Raw genomic sequence first — 21,848 nt, 5'->3', positions numbered from 1 at the left:
TTACCAAAATGGCAGATGCCTAGTACAGGACAAGAAAAATAAGGTGCAAAGAAAGTACTTTTAAAACTTATTTGGATTTATACAGAAATAATGTATGACATTTTTTCAAGGGTACTGTGTTATTCATAAGCATTGTAGAAATTAACAGGGAAGACTTGCTGCATCATTGCTGCCATCAAAGCAAACTTATTTGATACAGACACAATATTGATAACTGTATCCTATTATTTGCTAAATTGTTAGCCAGTGTAAATAGTCCACTGTTAACTCCTAGTAAGTCTTGAATAATTTGCTCACCGTCCATAGAATATCTTCACTGCCATCAATATTCTTTACATTATTAATAAAAGTGTCTTCACTACATATCTCTATTAGCGTCAAATATTTTCCCATAATTTAAACTAGTTCACATATCAATTTCCAATTTTAAAGAAGACATGCTTTCAAACTTCTCACACATAACATTTCATTAGTGTACAAATCTTCAGACAGATTCAGTTTGGGATGGTAGGTGGCAGTCTTAAAACTGATTCTCTTAAAATGTATTACATTATGTGTGAAGAATCATTCAAAAATCAAAGAGGCAAGTGACTAGAAAAAATATCATTTATTCAATGAGAATGTAACTGACTAGACTGTTCAACAAAATCCTAGGTTTCATTTAGGTACTTTTTCCACTCTTCCTGTGAGCATTCTTATTCCATTAATAAAAAATTGTTCACCTTGGTGTTCGAGTCATCCTTGAATTGCTTGATGTCATGTAAAAAAAAAAAAAATTTCTTGATCAGGACTGTAAAGTGGATAAGGCAACACCTTCCAACTAGACTTTTGAATAGCTCCTTTTGAACGAAAGCTTTTATGGGGATGGTCGTTATCTTACAGATGAATTACATCAGTCACATAAAAGATGAGTTAGAATGAAAATGACCAGTGCATCATATAAAACACATCGCTATGCAGATAGATATAACAAAAAGACAAGTAGGACACATTATTACACTACTTGGGAACTGTAAAATCTGTTCACCATGGACACCATGCAAACTAACAGAAAAGAACAAACAACAACATAAAGAATGCTATGAACAGCTTCTGAAATGTTATCTTGACAAGGGAGATCACTTTCTTTTAATATTGTAACAGAAGATAAAATCTGGGTGTATCAATAAGACCCACAACAAAAATGACAAGCACAGAATACTGGCATTATAGATCACCACAATTAAAAAAATTCAAAACTCAGCTTCCTGCAAAATTAAATTCTCTAGCGTATTCTGGGACTCCAAACACATGTAGATGACAGACTACCTGGAGGATGGGTCTACTGTAAATTCTGTGTTATAGGGATGTTAAAATATTGTAACAAGACCAGTATAATGGACATAGTTTAGAGCACCTGCATAGCAGAGCAAAAGGGAAGTTGAGAACATCATCAGGTGCCTTTTCCCACATGAGGATGTGGAAGATGAAGAGAGTGGAGAGGAATCTACCCCACCCTTCACTGGCAATGAACTTACTGCTGCGACATCATGTATGCTTGCAGACAGGTCCCCCGGGCAAGACCTTCTCACATACCTGGTGATTAAGGTTGTGACACAGGCTGGCTGAGCAAGAGACAATGTTGCAGGTATGCTTACCTCAAAGAGGGGAGATTTCTCAAGATATGGAAGATGCAGAGACTAGTCTTAATCCTTAAGCCAGGGAAAGAACCCAATATGCCGTCATATTACACACCATTGGCCATGATTGACGCAGTGGGTAAGATTCTCAAACGTATGTTGCAACAGAGGCTCGCAAAGGCAATAGAGGAGGTGGGTGGTCTCTCCAAAAGACAGTACAGCTTTCACAAGGGGAGGTCCGCCTTAGATGCAGTAGCTGGTGTCTGTCAATTGGTTGGGGAGAATTGTTGGAGCTGAAGGGAATCGGCCCAGTGGCAATCTCTGTGTGCTTGTTACCTTAAATGTGCAGAATGCTTTTAACAGCACTTTGCACACTGCCATACACCAGGTGCTGATGTTTTTCAGAGTTTCTGGGTGTCTCAGAAGAATACTCTTATCATACTTGAAAGAGCGTAGGCTGCGCTGTGAAGTGGACGGTGTGATGGTAGAACGTACGGTGGAAATACCACAGGGGTCGATCCTTGGGCTGACCCTATGGAATATTGTATACGATGGGGTATTTTACCTTGCACCACTCCCAAAGTCAAGTAGATAGGATAAGTGGATGACTTGGCCCTGGTGGTCGAGGCAGCTAATAGAAAAGAAGCCATGGAAAGGATTTCCGGTGCCTGTTATATTATAAGCACCTGGATGAATGGTGTTGAGCTATGTATGGTGCCGGAAAAACCAAGGCTATGGCAATCACCAAAACCAAGAGAAGGAGTACCATGACAATCACACTTGAAGGTCAGAGGATAGTGACATGGCAGGCGTTAAATATCTGGGCAACTGAATAGATGCCCGGCTCCACTTTGGAGCTCATGTTCATGAGGCATGTGAAAGAACTGGTAGAACAATGAAGTTGGTGCCTGGCCTCCTACTGAATAACAAGGGCCCCAAGCAACAAAGAAGGAGGCTTCTGGTCAGCATGGTGTACTCCACACTGCTATATGGCGTCGAGTCACCAGATACAAAATGTACAGGGGTAAGCTGGAGGCACTTGACAGGTACTGCCTCAGAGTAATGATGGCATACAGAACTGTATCCAAAGATGCAGCTGAAGTTCTTGCAGGACTCCTTCCCATAGATTTTCTCATCAGATGGATAAGACTACGTAAGATGGGGCCCCTGTCACCCATGGAAAAGAAAGAACAGACACTCATGGATGAAATACTCAATGAATGGCAGGAATGCTGGGACAACAGTTCAAAAGGAAGGTGGATGCATAGGTTGGTAAAGGATGTCAGGTGCTGGTGTGAGAGGCCCCATGACTCATTGAATTACTGCTTCACATAGTTTCTGGCAGGCCATGTGGGGTTCAGGGCCTACTTCTTTAGGTTTGGCCTTGACAGCACAGATAACTGTCTGGTCTGATGAAATGCAATAAGAGTGGTACCCAGGAAGGGGAGGGCAACCAGGAGTGGAGGTTTAGTCAGTGGGGCGCAGGCACACATACGCATTTAATAACATCTTGTGAAACCTTTAGCAAGTTCAACACTTCATCTGTAAATGGGATTACTCCACCTCTGAACAAAAAAAAAAGACCTGAATAACTGATTCCTTCCAATTAAGAAAGTATAAGAAAATATTTATGAATGGAATCCAGAAGGGTACTAAAAGAGATCCTTTTCTCAGGCTAACAGGTCTGTTTAACAATTGTTCTTTGTAATACTGTCAATGGCACACATCCAACAGCTGTTGTTAAACGAGAAGAGTTACTGAACCGTAATAGAAATTCCTGAGAAAATATAAGGGACAGTGAGAATTCTCATGCTTCAACAGGGTGTATAAACACTGCTTGGATCAGTGGGATGGTCAGTAAGAATATACTCACAGCATAAGCGAGTGCTGCGAGGTGTGTTTGACATGGTTGTGAGGCGGCTTTATCAGTCAGCATATAGTAATAAGTAAAGTGACAACACAAGCATTCCAGTGTGAACAGTGGGTGAATGCAGGAAGCTGCTGGGGGAGTTACTGTTAAACAATAATTTAACTCACTTACTCATTTAGAATAAATAAAAAAAGAATTATACATGACTGGATAAATGTTATTGTAAAACATATTTATTATTGCATGAAATTGACTGGCTGAAGATACACACAAAGCAAGTAAATACATCCCATAAACACTGTTATGATAACATTATTGTAAATAATGTGATATAAGTGCTATAGTAAAATTTCCCCAAATAAATTAAAGTTTTAAATAAATTATCCCAACTTTTCTTTGTTTCATTTAACTTATCTTGTACCATTTTGTTCAGAATTAAATTTTCTACAATTTTACATTTTTTATGTGTTTATCACATTTAACAAAGTTGTTGTCATCAATCATAAAAATCAGATTTTTACCACAATTTATTGATTTTCACACCAGATTTCTCAAAATTACTGTAGATACGGTTCTGGGACCTATTTTATTTTATTTTTCAAGTCAAAACCTATAAGAAATCACTAATTCTGCCCCTTAATTAATATCCTAAAAATTTCAGTACGCACTCATTTCACCAGGGTGGCAGAAATCTGAACAAAATCTTTCACTAGCCGTAACTTGCAAATGAAGCATTTAGGACATGTTTATATGAATTTTTTCCACTATTTTCACAAGCAGAATAGGTTATGAAAGTCCCAGTAGAATTTCATGATGCACCTATTAAATTAATCTTCAATTTGGTTCGTCCTTCTAATTAAACTTTACCAAATTGTGAAATTACATCTACTATTCAAGGAATAATGGTAAAATTTGAGGAACTGTTTAGAAATATTACATTTCAAGTACATTTCTTAAATGTTTTATTTTTTTAGACAATTAAAAATACAAATAACTACAAATGAAACATAATAAATTATATCTACTTCCTTGTTTCTTTTATAACATGTGGTAAATCATAAACACCTCTAATACATCTTAATCGAACACCAGGTGTATCTTGCAATCTATGAGGTTCTACTAATACAACATTGTGTTCTTGTAGATTGTGTCCAATACCTGGAATATAAGCAACCATTTCTTTACCGGTACTAAGACGAACTAAAACACACTTTCTATTGGCCGAATTTGGTTTCTTCGGTTTTTTAATCAATGTTTTTAGTACAATACCTTTAGCTTGTGATTTTCCTTCAAGCGGGTTTCTATTTGGTCGATACTTATATATTGGCCCAGTTTTATGCATATGGCCCAATGATGCATATCCACGTTCAATAACTATAAAAAAATTAAAGTTTCTTTTAAAATTATTAAAGAGTGAAACAGCATTCTAGTATAATACAATTAACTGAAGAAAAACATTTTCCAAGCTGTATGATGTTTGTGTAAAATACTGTAGGGTAATAATAAACATGTTCCAATGATTTTTTTAACAATTTGTGTCATTCTATCATGATTCACTCTTAAGTGACATTTATTATCCTTATCTTGGATCTACTTAATAACCTGTGATGTTGATGATAGTACCAGGGAATAGAATCCTTTTAGAAAGAAAATATAGCTCAAAGCAAGATTGTAATTTTTTTTTAGTTGTTCGTACCACTTCTGTGATGCAATTCTGTGTATTACAGAAAAGCTCTGTGTTTATTTCTCGATATTTATTTAATATAAACGTTTCTTCCACTTACTTTTAGTTGTTTTATTCTGCCTATTAAAATCTATAAATTAATGGATTAACTAAGTTAACATATTTTAATATATGGTCAGTATATAATATCGTTTAGCATATTTTAATTTATCTCACAATACTTTCATAAATTTATGTTGTGGATGCATATCAATTTCATGGTGAAGTGTCCAAGATAATGATTTTTGGGCCATAATTATTATAATATAATCATAATGTGTACGAGATGTAAATTGTATATACTTGTTTATAATATCAAAATTACATATAGCATGTTTCATATTGTTTAATATTGAGCTAAAATAGTTTGTGTTTCCTTCTACAACACTACACTTAATGTAGAATGTTCTAATGTGGTGTATAGTGTAAACTGAATTAACATTTTCTATAATTTGCATAAACTCTAAATTTTTCATAAACTGAATATTTTACGTTTCTTGTATAATAACTGATCATTTAGGAAAATCTGATTTCCTTAAAATGTTTATTTGTTCAGTGTAAATTTTATTTATTTATTATCACATAGTTGTATCACTATTATTTCTTAAAATAACTATTAATGGTGCATATTAATATGAACTTTAACCATTATTTATCTTCTTTTTCAATTTATTAAGTAAAACTGTTGTGATGCAAGGTTTATTTACAGTATTTCTTGAACCCTAATGCTAAAGCAATCCCTTTTTATTATATTGGATTAAGTTGCCTATCAATCTGGTTCTGATCTACGTAATGCACAATTATATCTGATTTCAATAAAATATTTACTTATTTACACAGAAAAAATAACAACTAGTAAATCAATAATAAAACTTAAAAATAAAACTTATTAATTTTTATATTATTGGTTTTTTTAAAATTACTAAACATATTATTTGTCCAATTTTACTTATTCTATGAATGATGCTTTAGCTTTATAAAAGATTATAGAACTTCATTGTAAAATACTTATCTGACTGTAAATATATGTATATATTTTGTCCGACCTACCCAATATGCATTATAACCCTACATAAAGTAACCAAAGAGAAAGTTAAGTAACTGGATAGGTCTGTAGGAAGAGCCCCTGGAAAAATCCAAATACAAATAGCACTATACTTTTAAAATGATCCAAACCCTAGTAACCAAAAATACTACAAGGAAGAAAGAGCAACAAATGAATAGTGAGTCAGAGATGATCCAAATGCAACGTTCACATAAGATGAGTCAAACAACCTATCCAAAGAAGTGTCTCAGGGCAAGCACTGGAAGATCAGGGTATCTTTATGTAGGGTGGGAGCAAAACATTACATTTTATGTCAAAAACCTAAAACACATATGTTAAAAAAGCCAGCTTTCCCTCTAAATAAAAAAGCCACTAACAAACAGGCTCAGGCTTCCATATAAAAAAACAATCTCCTAACCGTGTATTCATTTAGTGCATGACTGAATTAAATTGAACTACAAACTTTCCATCCAAACTCTCATTGGAGAGCTGTTTAGCAGTTAGTGTGTTCTTGATTTATATATTGTTGTCACATGCTGTGCTTAGTATCAGGAAGTGCAATGCTAGCAGGCAGATGTTGGGGGTGACTTGCAATCTACCTACTCGCCTACACATATGTTTATCTCCACCAAGCCAGCTGACTGCACAACTCTCCCATCACAACAGTGCTGCAGTCCCACCATTCTCAGGCACCTATAAAAAATTGGTAGCAGCAAAATGAAAGATTATTTCATCACCAATCACTGCCTGGAGAAGAGGAAGAAATTGAAGAAGAAAGAAGTTCCCTGGCAGGCCCAATGTGGGACCTCTTGGCAGGTGCCAACATCCCTGCCAGAGCAGCAGGCCTGGTCAATCTGCTGAGCCATGGGGCGAGGATGCTACATACCCACCCCAACTTGCTGAGCTTCAAACACCCTGGCTGGTGGACCAATCAACAGGTCTATCTGCAGTACCCAGTCCAAGTGGGATCACTTGGAGAAAGCTGCCTTGACTGTGCCGGCGATAGACGATCAATGCCCATCCGACACTGTGGGGCTGTGCAGGCCACTACTGCAACACTGTAGTGGGAACCCAGCTGCCACTCACGGGAAGCTCAGTTCGATTCCAACGGACGAGCTGCAACTACTTGACTATAGCTGAGCCGACATCCCCAGAAACTAGCTTCTGAACCCAACAGCCCTTATCAATATACATGTGCAATAGCTCAGAATGCATGCATAGTACTTGGCCAACTAGACACAACTGCAATATTTAAACATAAACCAAGGCAGCCTTTTGTCACTAGGTCATCCATCTGTTTTATATGCATATGCATTGTTACATTATCACATCCATTTTCTAAGGTTTTGTTGTATCACTACTAGCTCTGGTGTTACAACAAAGCTTATATTTTATAGATTAGATTATCTAGTTGATAGATTAGACTATTTATTATATCAACTGATTTCATCTGTAAATGTTTAAAAAATAAATAAAAAATAGCACAATAAGTAAAATAGTAGTACAGTGTATTAAAAATCACATTTGATAGAAGTGAAGATTGATAATTCCTAATTGATTGTATACTGGTAAACATAGCAATGAAATTCAATCCATCAAGGCATCAAGTAAATCTCTTCTCTTCATGTTAAGAGCCCACAGAAATTGATCCTACATGTATATTTATCTTCAAGCCTTTTAAAATGGAAAATTATATTACACACACTTTATAAACCAGAACTAAATTGAGAAGTTCTAGTCAGTTAGAAAATAGAGCATATACTCAAAGGACCAAAATTTAAAGGTGAGAGTTGTTCATTAAAAATTCTCTGAAACACTACAAGAGATTGTTTCCCACCTAAAAAAATATTCAACATCACCAATACCTATCACAATTTCTAGGAACACTGCTGATTATTTTGCAAACAGAGAAAACCAACAAATACCACACCATATTTATTTGACAGTGATGACCCTAATTACCTGATGAATTAATTCCACACATAAGCCTGAGACTTGTTTGTGCGAGTGTGGAAATGGACATGTCTGATTGGGATTCAAACCCTGAACTTCCAAATGAAAGACAAGAGGTCTTTAATTATTTGTAATCAAAAGGATTGAGAAAAACTTATTTACTATGTAAATGTAAAGTAAGGGACAGTTTTTCCTTAAAAAGTGCATTAAATAAAAAAAGTAAATAGTATAGAAATTCTCTTAGTATGAAATAAGTGATTCAATTTATTATTTTAAAACCCAAATCTGAATCACCAAGTACTATATATAAAAAATAAGGTTTACCATCAAACCCAACCTAACATAATCTGTATATTTACATGTAAAATGAATTTTGTTTTATATGGACTGGGTAATTTGGTGTCTACAGCAAAACATTGCAATATATCTGTAGCTTTAATAGAAAAATTATAAACAATTTTTCTAATTTATATTTAAAAAAAATGAAAAACAACCATTAAACTGCTGATTGCAAATTATATTCAATTTATTACATCTTGCTAAAATAAAATTCAATTTGTCTAAGTGTATAAATGATATTTTAAGAAATACACCAGATATAAGTGATTTTGAGACATAAATGAAATTCTGTACATCATCACACATGATTTTTTAATAGTAATGTCCATTAAGCAAAATTGTGAAAATAAAAAACTCATTATAAGTAAGATTCACAAAGTTTTTCACATATTTCACAATTTTTCATTGATGAAATTACAGTTTAACCTCAATATAGAAATATTTATAAAAAGAACAGTTACAGTTGAATCAATGGGCAGTTTGGTTCTGTTAATAAGGGATTACTAACCACGCTGTTCTTTGTCAAATTCTTGAATATCTATTGATTTTTTAAAGAAAAAAACAGTTGTATAAAAAGAATATGAAAATGAATAATATTCATGTAAGAATATTACATGAATATGCATAGTTCTCTCTTTTTATAAGAAAACAGTACTTATCTAAAAAATAATGATAAAATCATTAAAGCTTACCAGAATTACACGATAATTGAATTAAATTTGTTGCAGTGTTTGTAATTCTTCTAAACAGATTATTCATTTTTACTGAAGAACCTAAAAAAAAGTAAAATATAAAAATTAATCTATAATATACAAATTTAGAATGAATATAAATTTTGGGACAATAAACCTTAAAAACCATTTTACTAATTAATTCCAAGGTGCTTATATCAGTTATACAGGTCCCCTACTGTAATGCAATTGTTTTTTGCCTTTTATTTGTTCTAGTAAACTTAACGTCAATTAGATGGGGTTAGTGAATGAAGAGAGTATAGGTTATGTTTGGTTAGGTTATGTTTATATTCATGCGCGATTCATCATTACACAGAATTAACATAATCTAATCAAACATAACCTATGCTCACTTCTCTTGCTAATCTCATCTGATTAACATTAAAAATAAAAATTATATTCAATAAGTTACACGTATGTAAGATTTATCGTGCTGAATTGTGTTCAAATGTTATATATAATTATTATCTTATACTTCTAAATTCATGTTATAAATAATAAACTAATAGATAAATGATGAAAATTTACTAGAATAAGTAAAACGCAAAAAATGATTGGATTTCAGTAGGGGTCCCATATAACCTTTAAGTACCAGTTCCAACATTAAGTCTCACACACACACACACACAAACACAGATACAAAAAAATGATTCATCTAACGTACAAGCAGTAACACCAACCAGTGGGTTGATATAATTACTGATAGGTTTATTTTTAGTTAAATAGACAAAAATTTTGAATGTGGTCAAAAAGTGTGTAGAATCTGAAATGTATCTGTAAATCTGTGATCTTTAATCTTAAAGTTTGTTAAAACATGGTCATTTTCTCATTTATTAATAAAACATCAACACTGTTATCAATATAGGTGGATTTGTGACTTATCTATGAGATGGTTGACAATATATAGCTAAGAAGAGCTTTCATGTATTCACCGAGCCTTTGTTTGAACAATGTAGAACACTGTGCAGTTGGAATATTTCAGTTTATATATGTCAAATGAACTGTGTGTCATTTTGATGATAGTATTCAGTGTGAAATGATCTGTTTAGATTGGTTAGCAAGATTTATTTAGAAAGATGATGTGCATTCAAAAGCCAATAATCTCTGTGTAGATTGTTGTATTCACCATGCTGATTAAAATTATATAAAAGATGTCACTTTACTGTAGTTTTTGACTTTGGATGATTTCAAAATGAAAAAAATTACCTATTACTGTAGCAGCAAGGGTAATGTTTTGAATTGGTATCAACATTCTTTTGTTTACATTTTAAACCACCAAATTTAATATTTACGGTTAATTAGTCAAAATTAGCATGCAAAGCAAGCATTATATTAGGTTATGTTTATATCATATGAAGTTCAGTCAGTTACCTAACCTAACCTTAATTTTAACTGTGACCTCTTTCTTTTCTGTTAGCCTCTGCAACCACAATAAGATATTACTTCAGAGGATGATATGTATGAATGTAAATGAAGTGTAGTCTTGTACAGTCTCAGGTCGACCATTCCTAAGATATGTGGCAATTGAAACCTAACTTCGGTATAAACTTTTCATATAAAAGTAACTGCCTTTACTAGGATTTGAATCTTAGAACTCTCAACTTTCAAATCAGCTGATTTACGATGACGAGTTCACCACGACCAACCCGGTGGGTAACCCTGACCTTTCTTTTTCCTGTTTAGCCTCGATAATTACCGTTCTGATAATACTTCAGAGGATGAACGAGGATGATATGTACGAGTGTAAAAGTGCAGTCTTGTATAGTCTCAGTTCGACCATTCCTGAGATGTGTGGTTAATTGAAACCCAATGACCAAAAAACACCAGTATCCACAATCTAGTATTCAAATCCGTGTAACAATAACTGACTTTACTAGGACTTGGGACGCTGGGAACTCTAAACTTCCAAATCAGCTGATTTGGGAAGATGCATTCACCACTAGACCAACCTAGTGGGTTGGGTAACCCTGACCTAAACTTTACTAAACTACCTACCTAACTATGGGAATATGTAATTTTTTATTTAAAAATTTTTACAAGTCAAGAAAAAACAAAAAAAATTCGTTATTATTATTATTAGAACAAAAATATGGTAAAATTCAGAAAATACAGTACAGTGACACCTTTTTCTTGTTTATTGATTATTAACATGATGACTAAAACATATACCAAGATTATTGACTTTTGAGTGTGCCTAATCTTTCTAAATAATTACCCGGTTTATTTTTAAGATCTCACTGCTGCCAGTTTTTTATCTAGTTCTTCAGTCCTTTAATATAAATTGTGATGTATTTTTATGTACAGCAATGTGTCAATTATGTATGATGTACCTATTTGTGTGGGCTAGGTACAACTTTACAGTATTACGTGGTTCTATGTGACCTCCAGATAAGATTGATTAATTAAATATCTATGGATCATACGTAATTCTAAATACTTAGTGGTTTGATGAACTGTGAATGTCTCATTGTTGGTTTTCTGATCTCTTATATGTGTATTTATTGATTGCTTTATGCGATTGTGAAGCTAACAATATATTTCAATCGCAAGGCCAATATAAAATATTCTTAAGTCATTAAAAATGTTTTATTTATAAAATTTAGCTTGGTTTCTCTTTTCAAAACTAACCACACCTCAACTTGATCTATAACATTAATGTGAATTTTTTAACATGGAAAATGTAATTATCTCTGTATTCATAACTGTTAAAACTTGTCTTTCTCTTTTGTTAGTCAATAAGAATTTTCAATTTTGAAAAGAACTATCCTATCAATTTTGAGAACTAGACAATCCTCAACACTAATTTAACAAAATGTACAACATCCCTTGACAGATTTGAGTATTAATTATAATAAAAATATCACTATTTCACTATACTTAGCTATGAGGTATCTTTTAAACAAACCGCTATAATACATTGTAAATTGTCTTATATTTTATAATATTAGTATGTAAAGTCACCTGGTATTGGTAGTAAATAAATGCACATAATGTTTGCAAAGAAAGCTGTTAAAAATAAGTAAGTCAAAAAAATTACAACCAATTCATCTCTACTTTTGCACATTAAAACAATGACAAACTGTTACATATTTTTCACTACCATAGAAAGCCCATCAGTTACCTCTTATGCTAAATGTGGTATAAGTTAATAAACTACATTACCATTACTTTTGTTACAGTGATTAATTAGATTATAATTGAATTATCTTATTAGTTATCAAAGTGATTTTGAATCAATTGATTGATAAGTCACAAACACAAAAATATCCAATAAACTCCAATTCCTCATCTAATGTTAAATTTTAGCTTTTAACACTTTGAATAATATCTAATTGTAGTTATTTATAATTTCAAATGAACAATCAATACTTTCTTCCTTTAAAAACACTAAAAAATTCCATTATCGGCTTGTATCACGATTACTGATTGCATTTAATTAAATTTCACGGAATGGATTAAACCCTTTAACTAACAACAATCATTCAACGCTAAATTTGAGAAACCACTTCAACTCATTAAAATTATTTACAAAATTTATGTAAATTAAAACTTACTTTTGTACTTATATTTATGCAAACTATAAATAAGACGAAAATTAGCGACGAAGAATTAAGTTTTGTTATTAATTTTGTACGTTAATAAAATGTAACTTACTAGAACAGAATATAACCTCAAAAAATACACACCAATTTCCACTTCGTCTCTTAGATTATAAAATCTCAATTCAAAGAAATATTATAATAAACGAAAAAGAGAAAACTTGATAGTTGAAATGAATTAATAATTAAAATTATTATAGCGTGATAGAAACCCCTTACAAATAAAAATGATTTAAAACGTTTGATGATTTTCAATTGATAACATCTATTAGTGATAGAATCTCTCGAATGAAAAGTTAGTAACAAGTCGATTATTGAAATATCTCGAATTACCAACTATATCATTTTAATCATGTTCTCGCTTGGAATATTACTATAACTAATGTAGGCGAATGCTGCTAATGTTCAGTGAACAGTAAATTTTACTGCTACTTTTAATTCTTCACTAGCTCGGAGTTGGATGATGAATGATGAGAGAATCTGAACGATTACTTTTCAGTTTTGCTCGATTGAATATTTTAACACATCGCTAATTCCAGCAGCGAGACCTAATTTAATTTTATTTTCTAACGTCATTTCTCGCTACTCGTTCGCTATGCAATCTCCCCTTCTACTATTAATTTGAAAAAGAATTTATTTAAATTCGTACTCACTGTAAACTCTATGTTATCAATTCCAGGTCTTAGAAATAAACAGATCACCACACTATAACCAATCCACTTTAACTTGTATTATTTACACAAAAGATATCTCTTAAATAAAACGCCATAATTATATGTTCATTTTTTTTAATACTCCAGCAAATTTTGTAAATTTTGCATAAGAATATCAGTGGTTATAAATATCATTTACCAGCAATGAAAGTGGAGATGTCATTAGTATATGTTATTAATATATAACATTAGATGTCATTAATATATTGTGATTATGATACTGTAGGGAAATGGATAGGGTGAATGTGGATATAGTAGGAATTAGTGAGGTTCGGTGGGAAGAGGAAGGCGACTTTTGGTCAGGTGATTTTAGAGTAATTAATTCAGCGTCAAATAATGGGCAGGCAGGGGTAGGTTTCGTGATGAACAAGAAGATAGGGAGGAGAGTGGAGTATTTCAAAACGCATAGCGATAGAATCATTGTAATAAGGATAAAATCAAAACCTAAACCGACGATTGTTAACGTTTATATGCCTACAAGCGCCCATGATGATGATGAGGTAGAGTGTGTATACGAAGAGATTGATGAAGCAATTAAACACGTAAAAGGAGATGAAAATTTAATAATAGTTGGAGATTGGAATGCAAGCATTGGAAAAGGCAAGGAAGGAAATATAGTGGGTGAATACGGGCTGGGCAAAAGGAATGAAAGAGGGGACCGACTTATAGAGTTTTGCACGAAGTATAATTTAGTAATTGCCAACACCCAATTTAAAAATCATAATAGAAGAATATACACTTGGAAAAAGCCAGGCGATACTGCAAGGTATCAGATAGATTATATCATGGTTAAGCAAAGATTTAGAAATCAACTTGTTGACTGCAAAACTTACCCTGGAGCAGACATTGATAGCGACCATAATTTGGTGATAATGAAATGTAGATTGGGGTTTAAAAACCTGAAGAAAAGTTGTCAGATGAATCGGTGGAATTTAGAGAAGCTTAAGGAAGAGGGGGGTAAAGAAGATTTTTGAGGAGGACATCGCAAGAGGTCTGAGAAAAAAAGATAAGGTAGAAAATGTAGAAGAAGAATGGGAGAATGTTAAAAAGGAAATTCTTAAATCAGCAGAAGCAAACTTAGGCGGAATAAAGAGAACTGGTAGAAAACCTTGGGTTTCAGACGATATATTGCAGCTGATGGATGAACGTAGAAAATATAAGAATGCTAATGATGAAGAAAGTAAAAGGAACTATAGGCAATTAAGAAATGCTATAAATAGGAAGTGCAAACTGGCGAAAGAAAAGTGGATTAAAGAAAAGTGTTCAGAAGTGGAAAGAGAAATGAACATTGGTAAAATAGACGGAGCATACAGGAAAGTTAAGGAAAATTTTGGGGTACATAAATTAAAATCTAATAATGTGTTAAACAAAGATGGTACACCAATATATAATACGAAAGGTAAAGTCGATAGATGGGTGGAATATATTGAAGAGTTATACGGAGGAAATGAATTAGAAAATGGTGTTATAGAGGAAGAAGAGGAAGTTGAGGAGGATGAAATGGGAGAAACAATACTGAGATCTGAATTTAAGAGAGCATTAAAAGATTTAAATGGCAGAAAGGCTCCTGGAATAGACGGAATACCTGTAGAATTACTGCGCAGTGCAGGTGAGGAAGCGATTGATAGATTATACAAACTGGTGTGTAATATTTATGAAAAAGGGGAATTTCCATCAGACTTCAAAAAAAGTGTTATAGTTATGATACCAAAGAAAGCAGGGGCAGATAAATGTGAAGAATATAGAACAATTAGTTTAACTAGTCATGCATCAAAAATCTTAACTAGAATTTTATACAGAAGAATTGAGAGGAGAGTGGAAGAAGTGTTAGGAGAAGACCAATTTGGTTTCAGAAAAAGTATAGGGACAAGGGAAGCAATTTTAGGCCTCAGATTAATAGTAGAAGGAAGATTAAAGAAAAACAAACCAACATACTTTGCGTTTATAGACCTAGAAAAGGCTTTCGATAACGTAGATTGGAATATAATGTTCAGTGTTTTAAAAAAATTAGGGTTCAAATACAGAGATAGAAGAACAATTGCTAACATGTACAGGAACCAAACAGCAACAATAACAATTGAAGAACATAAGAAAGAAGCTCTAATAAGAAAGGGAGTCCGACAAGGATGTTCCCTATCTCCGTTACTTTTTAATCTTTACATGGAACTAGCAGTTAATGATATGAAAGAACAATTTAGATTCGGAGTAACAGTACAAGGTGAAAAGATAAAGATGCTACGATTTGCTGATGATATAGTAATTCTAGCCGAGAGTAAAAAGGATTTAGAAGAAACAATGAACGGCATAGATGAAGTCCTACGCAAGAACTATCGCATGAAAATAAACAAGAACAAAACAAAAGTAATGAAATGTAGTAGAAATAACAAAGATGGACCACTGAATGTGAAAATAGGAGGAGAAAAGATTATGGAGGTAGAAGAATTTTGTTATTTGGGAAGTAAAATTAGTAAAGATGGACGAAGCAGGAGCGATATAAAATGCCGAATAGCACAAGCTAAACGAGCCTTCAGTAAGAAATATAATTTGTTTACATCAAAAATTAATTTAAATATCAGGAAAAGATTTTTGAAAGTGTATGTTTGGAGTGTCGCTTTATATGGGAGTGAAACTTGGACGATCGGAATATCTGAGAAGAAAAGATTAGAAGCTTTTGAAATGTGGTGCTATAGGAGAATGTTAAAAATCAGATGGGTGGATAAAGTGACAAATGAAGAGGTATTGCGGCAAATAGATGAAAAAAGAAGCATTTGGAAAAATATAGTTAAAAGAAGAGACAGACTTATAGGCCACATACTAAGGCATCCTGGAATAGTCGCTTTAATATTAGAAGGACAGGTAGAAGGGAAAAATTGTGTAGGCAGGCCACGTTTGGAGTATGTAAAACAAATTGTTGGGGATGTAGGATGTAGAGGGTATACTGAAATGAAACGACTAGCACTAGATAGGGAATCTTGGAGAGCTGCATCAAACCAGTCAAATGACTGAAGACAAAAAAAAAAGATACTGTAATAGTAAAGTATTAGTAGTACCGTGATTTTTATCATTTGGCAGCACAGCTTTACACATCACCACAGCTAATCCATCGAGTAATAAAGAATCAATCTGGTACTCTGAAGATATAGGATGCAGCCTGAAGTAAAAAGTTGATGAGATCTTGAATGTAATGGGGTTAACATTGCATTTATATCTGAATATTACGTTCACTACTTTTTCGTTTTATACCACCCAAAAATTCCTGCCCAAATCAATCAAAAGTAATTATTATGTTAAAATCTAATTTTAAGGCGAGAAAAAAGAATGGATTTGACAACAAGTTTTGATGGTGATATGTAAGATTATGTGAAAGTTATAGTTTCAAATTAAAGATTTGATGTTTTTGCCAATTTGTTCTTATGCGTTTGAACTCTTTAGGTCATTCATCACGCATAAGAAAAAATTGTCAAAAACATAAAATTTTCAATCTGAAGCTATGACTTTCAGATAATCTTAAATATCACCATCAAAACTTGTTGTCAAATCCATTCTGAGATACCGTCCTAAAATTATTTTTTACATTTTAGTTCGTTTAATAAAATATACGTCGCCAATCTGTGGCTGAGCCGTGGCTTTATTTAAAAACAAAGTAGTCAATCGGATTTCGGTGGAAAATGGGCCTATATAGAGTTTAACATAGATTCAAAACAGTCTCTTTATTAATTTTAATAAATGGTTATTTATATTTATTTATTTTATTTAACCAAACTTAACCTACGCTCGCTAACCTTGACTAATTAACACCGTAATTTTTTGAGTATTTATTTAATAATTTTTGAGTATTTATTTAACAAAGTAGTCAATCAAATAGATTGCCAAGTACCGAATAATCTTACCTGAATTGCGGCTTTCTGTCTTTCACTAATCACCCGCTGGCAAGCAATAGCTTCTTATGGCGACCAACAACAAAATTTAATTCACACACAATCACATATATATAAATTTGTAAAACGTCACAAGATGGTTTAAGTATACTAATATTTATTTCATTTTTCTCCCGCGCAACTTATATACAACATTTTCTATCCTCTCTCCCGGGAAGTTGCTGTGGCCGATTGATCTAAGGCGTCAATTAATCGCGCTCCGTCGTGGTAGGGTTCGAGTCCTATAACAACAACAACCAACTAGTTTTTTTTTTATAAAATTTTGTTCTAATTTTTTTTTTATTATTATTGAATTATTATTTTCTGTAATTTTTTTTACAATCAGAGGTTAATAAATATTAATAAATCAATATATTAAAATTTAAAAAAAAAGGAGATGAAGTCTGATTCGAACCGATGTGCCTTTTTCCCTTGTAAGATAAAGATATTTCATTAATAAAAATTTTATTGAGCTGTAACTCTGGAACCAATGAAAATAAGCACCAATTATGATATATCGTTGAAAAATTCTCATTGAGGGCTAACTGTAATTAAGAAAAAGTCAAAAATACTTATTCTTATTGGTTCCAGAGTTATAACAAAATAAAATTTTAATTAATGAAATATTAGGATGTATAAGGGGAAGGTACCTAGGTTCGAATCAGACTTCATTCTCCTTTTTTTTGCAATTTAAATATATTGATTTATTAATAATTATTAACCTCCTATTGTAAAAAAAATGTATTCAACAAATAATAATTCAATAAAAACAATAAAAAAAAAAAATTAATAAAATAAAATTTGATGTACTTTTCATTAAAAAAACAATGTGTATATGTAATTTAATTGGCGTACAACGAAGTCATGTGGTGTCCACATCAGATTTTTTAATTAAGTCCAGCTGATTTGTTTAATTTTATAAATATCAGCTGATATTAGCAGAGGAAGTTAATTTTTATTTTGAAAATAATATCAGTTGATATAATTTGTCGTTTCATTGTTAATTATTACCAATATTACAGCTTTGCTACTGTCTGCATTATGAATGCAGATAAAATTGATCAAGCATCGCGTTTTATTATTAACACGATTTTTTCATCATTCCAAATTTGAATGCTTAAAACTCGATAACGAAGGCGTTAACAGAAAAATGGCGTTCACCACTGTTTTTCTTGTAAAATTTTAAACCGAAATCATGTATCATACGTCAATCTTCCTATTTAAAAAATTAAGTTTGATTCAATATGGCGGAAAAGATTTTTCCAATTTTTTCTTATGCGTGTTTGAACCCCACTCTTTAGACCATTCATCACGCATAAGAAAAAATTGTCAAAAACATCAAATTTTGAATTTGAAGCTATGACTTTGACATAATGTTACATATCACCGTCAAAGCTTATCAAATCCATTCTGAGATACCGTCCTAATATAATATTTTTTATTTTCCACTTTTCAGTCTTGATAAGTTTATTGCTTACAGCTTCGCTAGCGCACAGGTTTGAGCGTATTTAGCGAAAGATCGGATCGGTACGTTTTACGTCGGGTGAGTGCGATCAAAACATAGGGCTAAACGAATTAATTTCCGGATAACCAAGATCCGGTCGATCAAGTGTGTACCAGATTCGTTAAACAGTTAGCGTTCGACCTACCGATACTTACGCCGTTTGAATCGTAAAAATCGAACGAGCGGTTGCCGAGATATTACGGTGGCACCCCATCGCACCCCCTCCCCAATTTCCGAATGGCTCCCTGGGTGCACTTGAAAATATTATCAACTGTCGGGAACCACTGGGAGCGGATGGGGTTTGGTCTAGGGGGTTGAGAAAATTTATCAGAGCGCTAGGACCGACCGTTTTCGAGATATTTGAGATTTTCTTCCGAAAATTCGGATCCTGTTAAAAAGTACTAAATTTTTCCAAAACTTCGATATACATATTAATATAACAAGTATACACCTGACCACCAAGAGACATGTTCTAACGAATCGGGATTTTTCATGAAAAATGAAATATATATTAGTACACTTCGACCATCTTGTGACGTTTTACAAATATATATATATGTGATTGTGTGTGTGAATAAAATTTTTTTCTCTATTATTATAGTCCCATTGTTAGTATGTGACGGCACACCTACCATACAATATTTATACTCGTATATATATTTGAATGTCATTGCGTGTGTGTGTGTGTGTGAATAAAAATTTAGACGTATCTCGAGGATGTTTCTGGTCATCGTGGCGTTTGTACCGGGAGGCGACGATTGCGACTTTTTTTAAGATTCCCACCATTCTGTCAACTAATCAGAGTGCGGGATGACTGCGTGTGCGTTGCACGCGCACCCTCATCCATTCTGTAAAAGAAAAAAAACCGTTACATTTTACGCGAAGAAACTACCACACCCAAATAAATGCATTTATGTATTAAACACTTTCCTCACCATTCGCGAATGTAATTCGACAACAGATGATGAATCTGACGTCGGATTAGAAATAATGAAGATGGACAATTTAATATAAAAATAGGAAGAGAAAAGATTATGGAGGTAGAAGAATTCTGTTATTTGGGAAGTAGAATTACTAAAGATGGACGAAGCAGGAGCGATATAAAATGCCGAATAGCACAGGGAAAACGAGCTTTCAGTCAGAATCTGTTAGTAAAAGGCTGGAGGTCAAAGTGCATCAAAAATGTAAAAGGCCTCGAGTCATTGTCAATGATAGGCAGTGACCTCACTCCGAATGCGGATCAGAGCAGAGAGAAGGATATGTTTTTATTAGAGGCTAACTAACTTTGTAAATGAGTTTCTTGATTTTTAAGTAAATCAAGACGACTTTAAGTAAATTGAATTGTAGGACAAAACTGTCGTTGTTGCATTCAACACTTGTTTTGTTAGCATGAGGATAGTATTTTTGGCGTTTAAAGACACAATCAAAAATGATTTGAGTGCATCGTGTAATTGAAGTTAGATATAGGGAGAATTTTTGTGCGAGACCTTCGGTGTTAGCAAAGGCCGGACCTAATATATCCCATTTAATAAAAAATATTATGTATGGAAATTAATTTATAACAAAATTCATTTTATATTTAGCAATTTTCACTGATATTAATTAACAAATTAATACCTTATTCTGTCTTGGAGAGCATAATATTACCAATTTTTTTTACTTAACAGAAAAAAATAAATATCGGTGCAAAAAACAAAAGTTCAGTTCTGTAAATTACTATTGAAAAAAAATTCGGTTAATTTTCGACTACATCGACAATTCTGATGACGTAATTTGTTTTTATAAAATATTTTAATACAGGTAAAGGCAAAAAAAATAGTTTTGAAATAATTTCCTTCTTTTTATTTTAAATTTAGATTTATATTTTCACGTGATTATTTATTCAAAATTACTAAGAAGTTATGTCGGAGGGATTCATTAGAACGATTAAACTGTAATACCATAGACCAATCAGAAACACAGAAAAGTAATTAACTTGTTTTTCAATTCGTTTGTCTATTGTCTATAGTTGTTTGTCAATTGTTTTAACTGTGCACGGATTACGATACGTCATGAGGGAGCGCTTGAGTCTCTAGAGACTACACAACTCAGATATGATTGACCAATCAGAAACACAGAACGGTAATTAACTTGTTTTTGAACGTCATACGCAGTAAAAGACCGTCGTATTCTTTCAGTCGTGGCGTATCCGTTGCGGTGTGCAAGTCGTTCGTGTGGACTTTGAACAATCTACTAGAAAAGAAAACCACACAATTTAGGACATTATTTTAAGTGAGGGACATTTATTTTATTGTATGCAACATAGATTTATTATTTTTTTTTTAATATATCGGTTTTAAATTAAACATTTCTTTCTTAATTTACAGCTTAAATTTAACGTGGTTTTCTAAAGCACGTTGTTACAATTTATTTTTGAACTTTTTTTATTTTAATTTAATATCTATTATAGATAAATAATAATCTTACATTTTACAAAATTTGTTTTATTAAAAAAAAAGCAGGGGTGATGTAATCTTTTTTTGAAATGGATGCATCAACTGGCAAAATTTTTATATTAATTACTGGTGAATTTTATGTAAGAACTGAAATGAATTTTATTCAAGAAAATGCTATAAAATGTATTAATATTTTAAATAATTTTATAGCAATTGCCTAATTTTTATATTACATCTGGATACATTACTTATAAATAGTTAAGTGTAATTTATATGTACTGAATAGATAGGTTTTTTCTTGCGCTTGGCTACCTTTAATGTCTACTGAAAATAAGTACAAATACATTAGTACGATGAATATCTTGCAGGAACCATCAAATTTTATTATTTGATGTATCGA

The 21,848-nt window shown here is 32.6% G+C and overlaps 1 protein-coding gene across 4 annotated transcripts; it reads right to left on the bottom strand.

Moving 5' to 3' along the window:
* Positions 1-4,434: 4,434 nt before the first annotated feature.
* On the bottom strand, positions 4,435-17,638 carry tko (30S ribosomal protein S12 technical knockout). Of its 4 annotated transcripts, none has more exons than XM_075365124.1 (3): positions 17,483-17,638; positions 9,242-9,322; positions 4,435-4,863 (listed from the first exon to the last, which is right to left on the bottom strand). In XM_075365124.1, exons 2-3 carry the CDS (start codon positions 9,306-9,308, stop codon positions 4,511-4,513), a joined length of 420 nt encoding a protein of 139 aa, XP_075221239.1. In that variant the 5' UTR covers positions 9,309-9,322; positions 17,483-17,638; the 3' UTR covers positions 4,435-4,510. The 4 variants fall into 4 exon arrangements, with proteins under 4 accessions (XP_075221239.1, XP_075221242.1, XP_075221240.1 ...); XM_075365127.1 differs by lacking the exon at positions 17,483-17,638 and adding an exon at positions 12,935-13,159; XM_075365125.1 differs by lacking the exon at positions 17,483-17,638 and adding an exon at positions 12,967-13,159.
* Positions 17,639-21,848: the final 4,210 nt, after the last annotated feature.

The sequence above is a fragment of the Lycorma delicatula genome, chromosome 4 (assembly GCF_047948215.1).
Source record: "Lycorma delicatula isolate Av1 chromosome 4, ASM4794821v1, whole genome shotgun sequence".
Classification (NCBI taxonomy): Eukaryota; Metazoa; Arthropoda; class Insecta; order Hemiptera; family Fulgoridae; genus Lycorma; species Lycorma delicatula.
The sequence above is the reverse complement of the archived record's forward strand: the minus strand, read 5'-3'. Positions and strand labels throughout refer to the sequence as shown.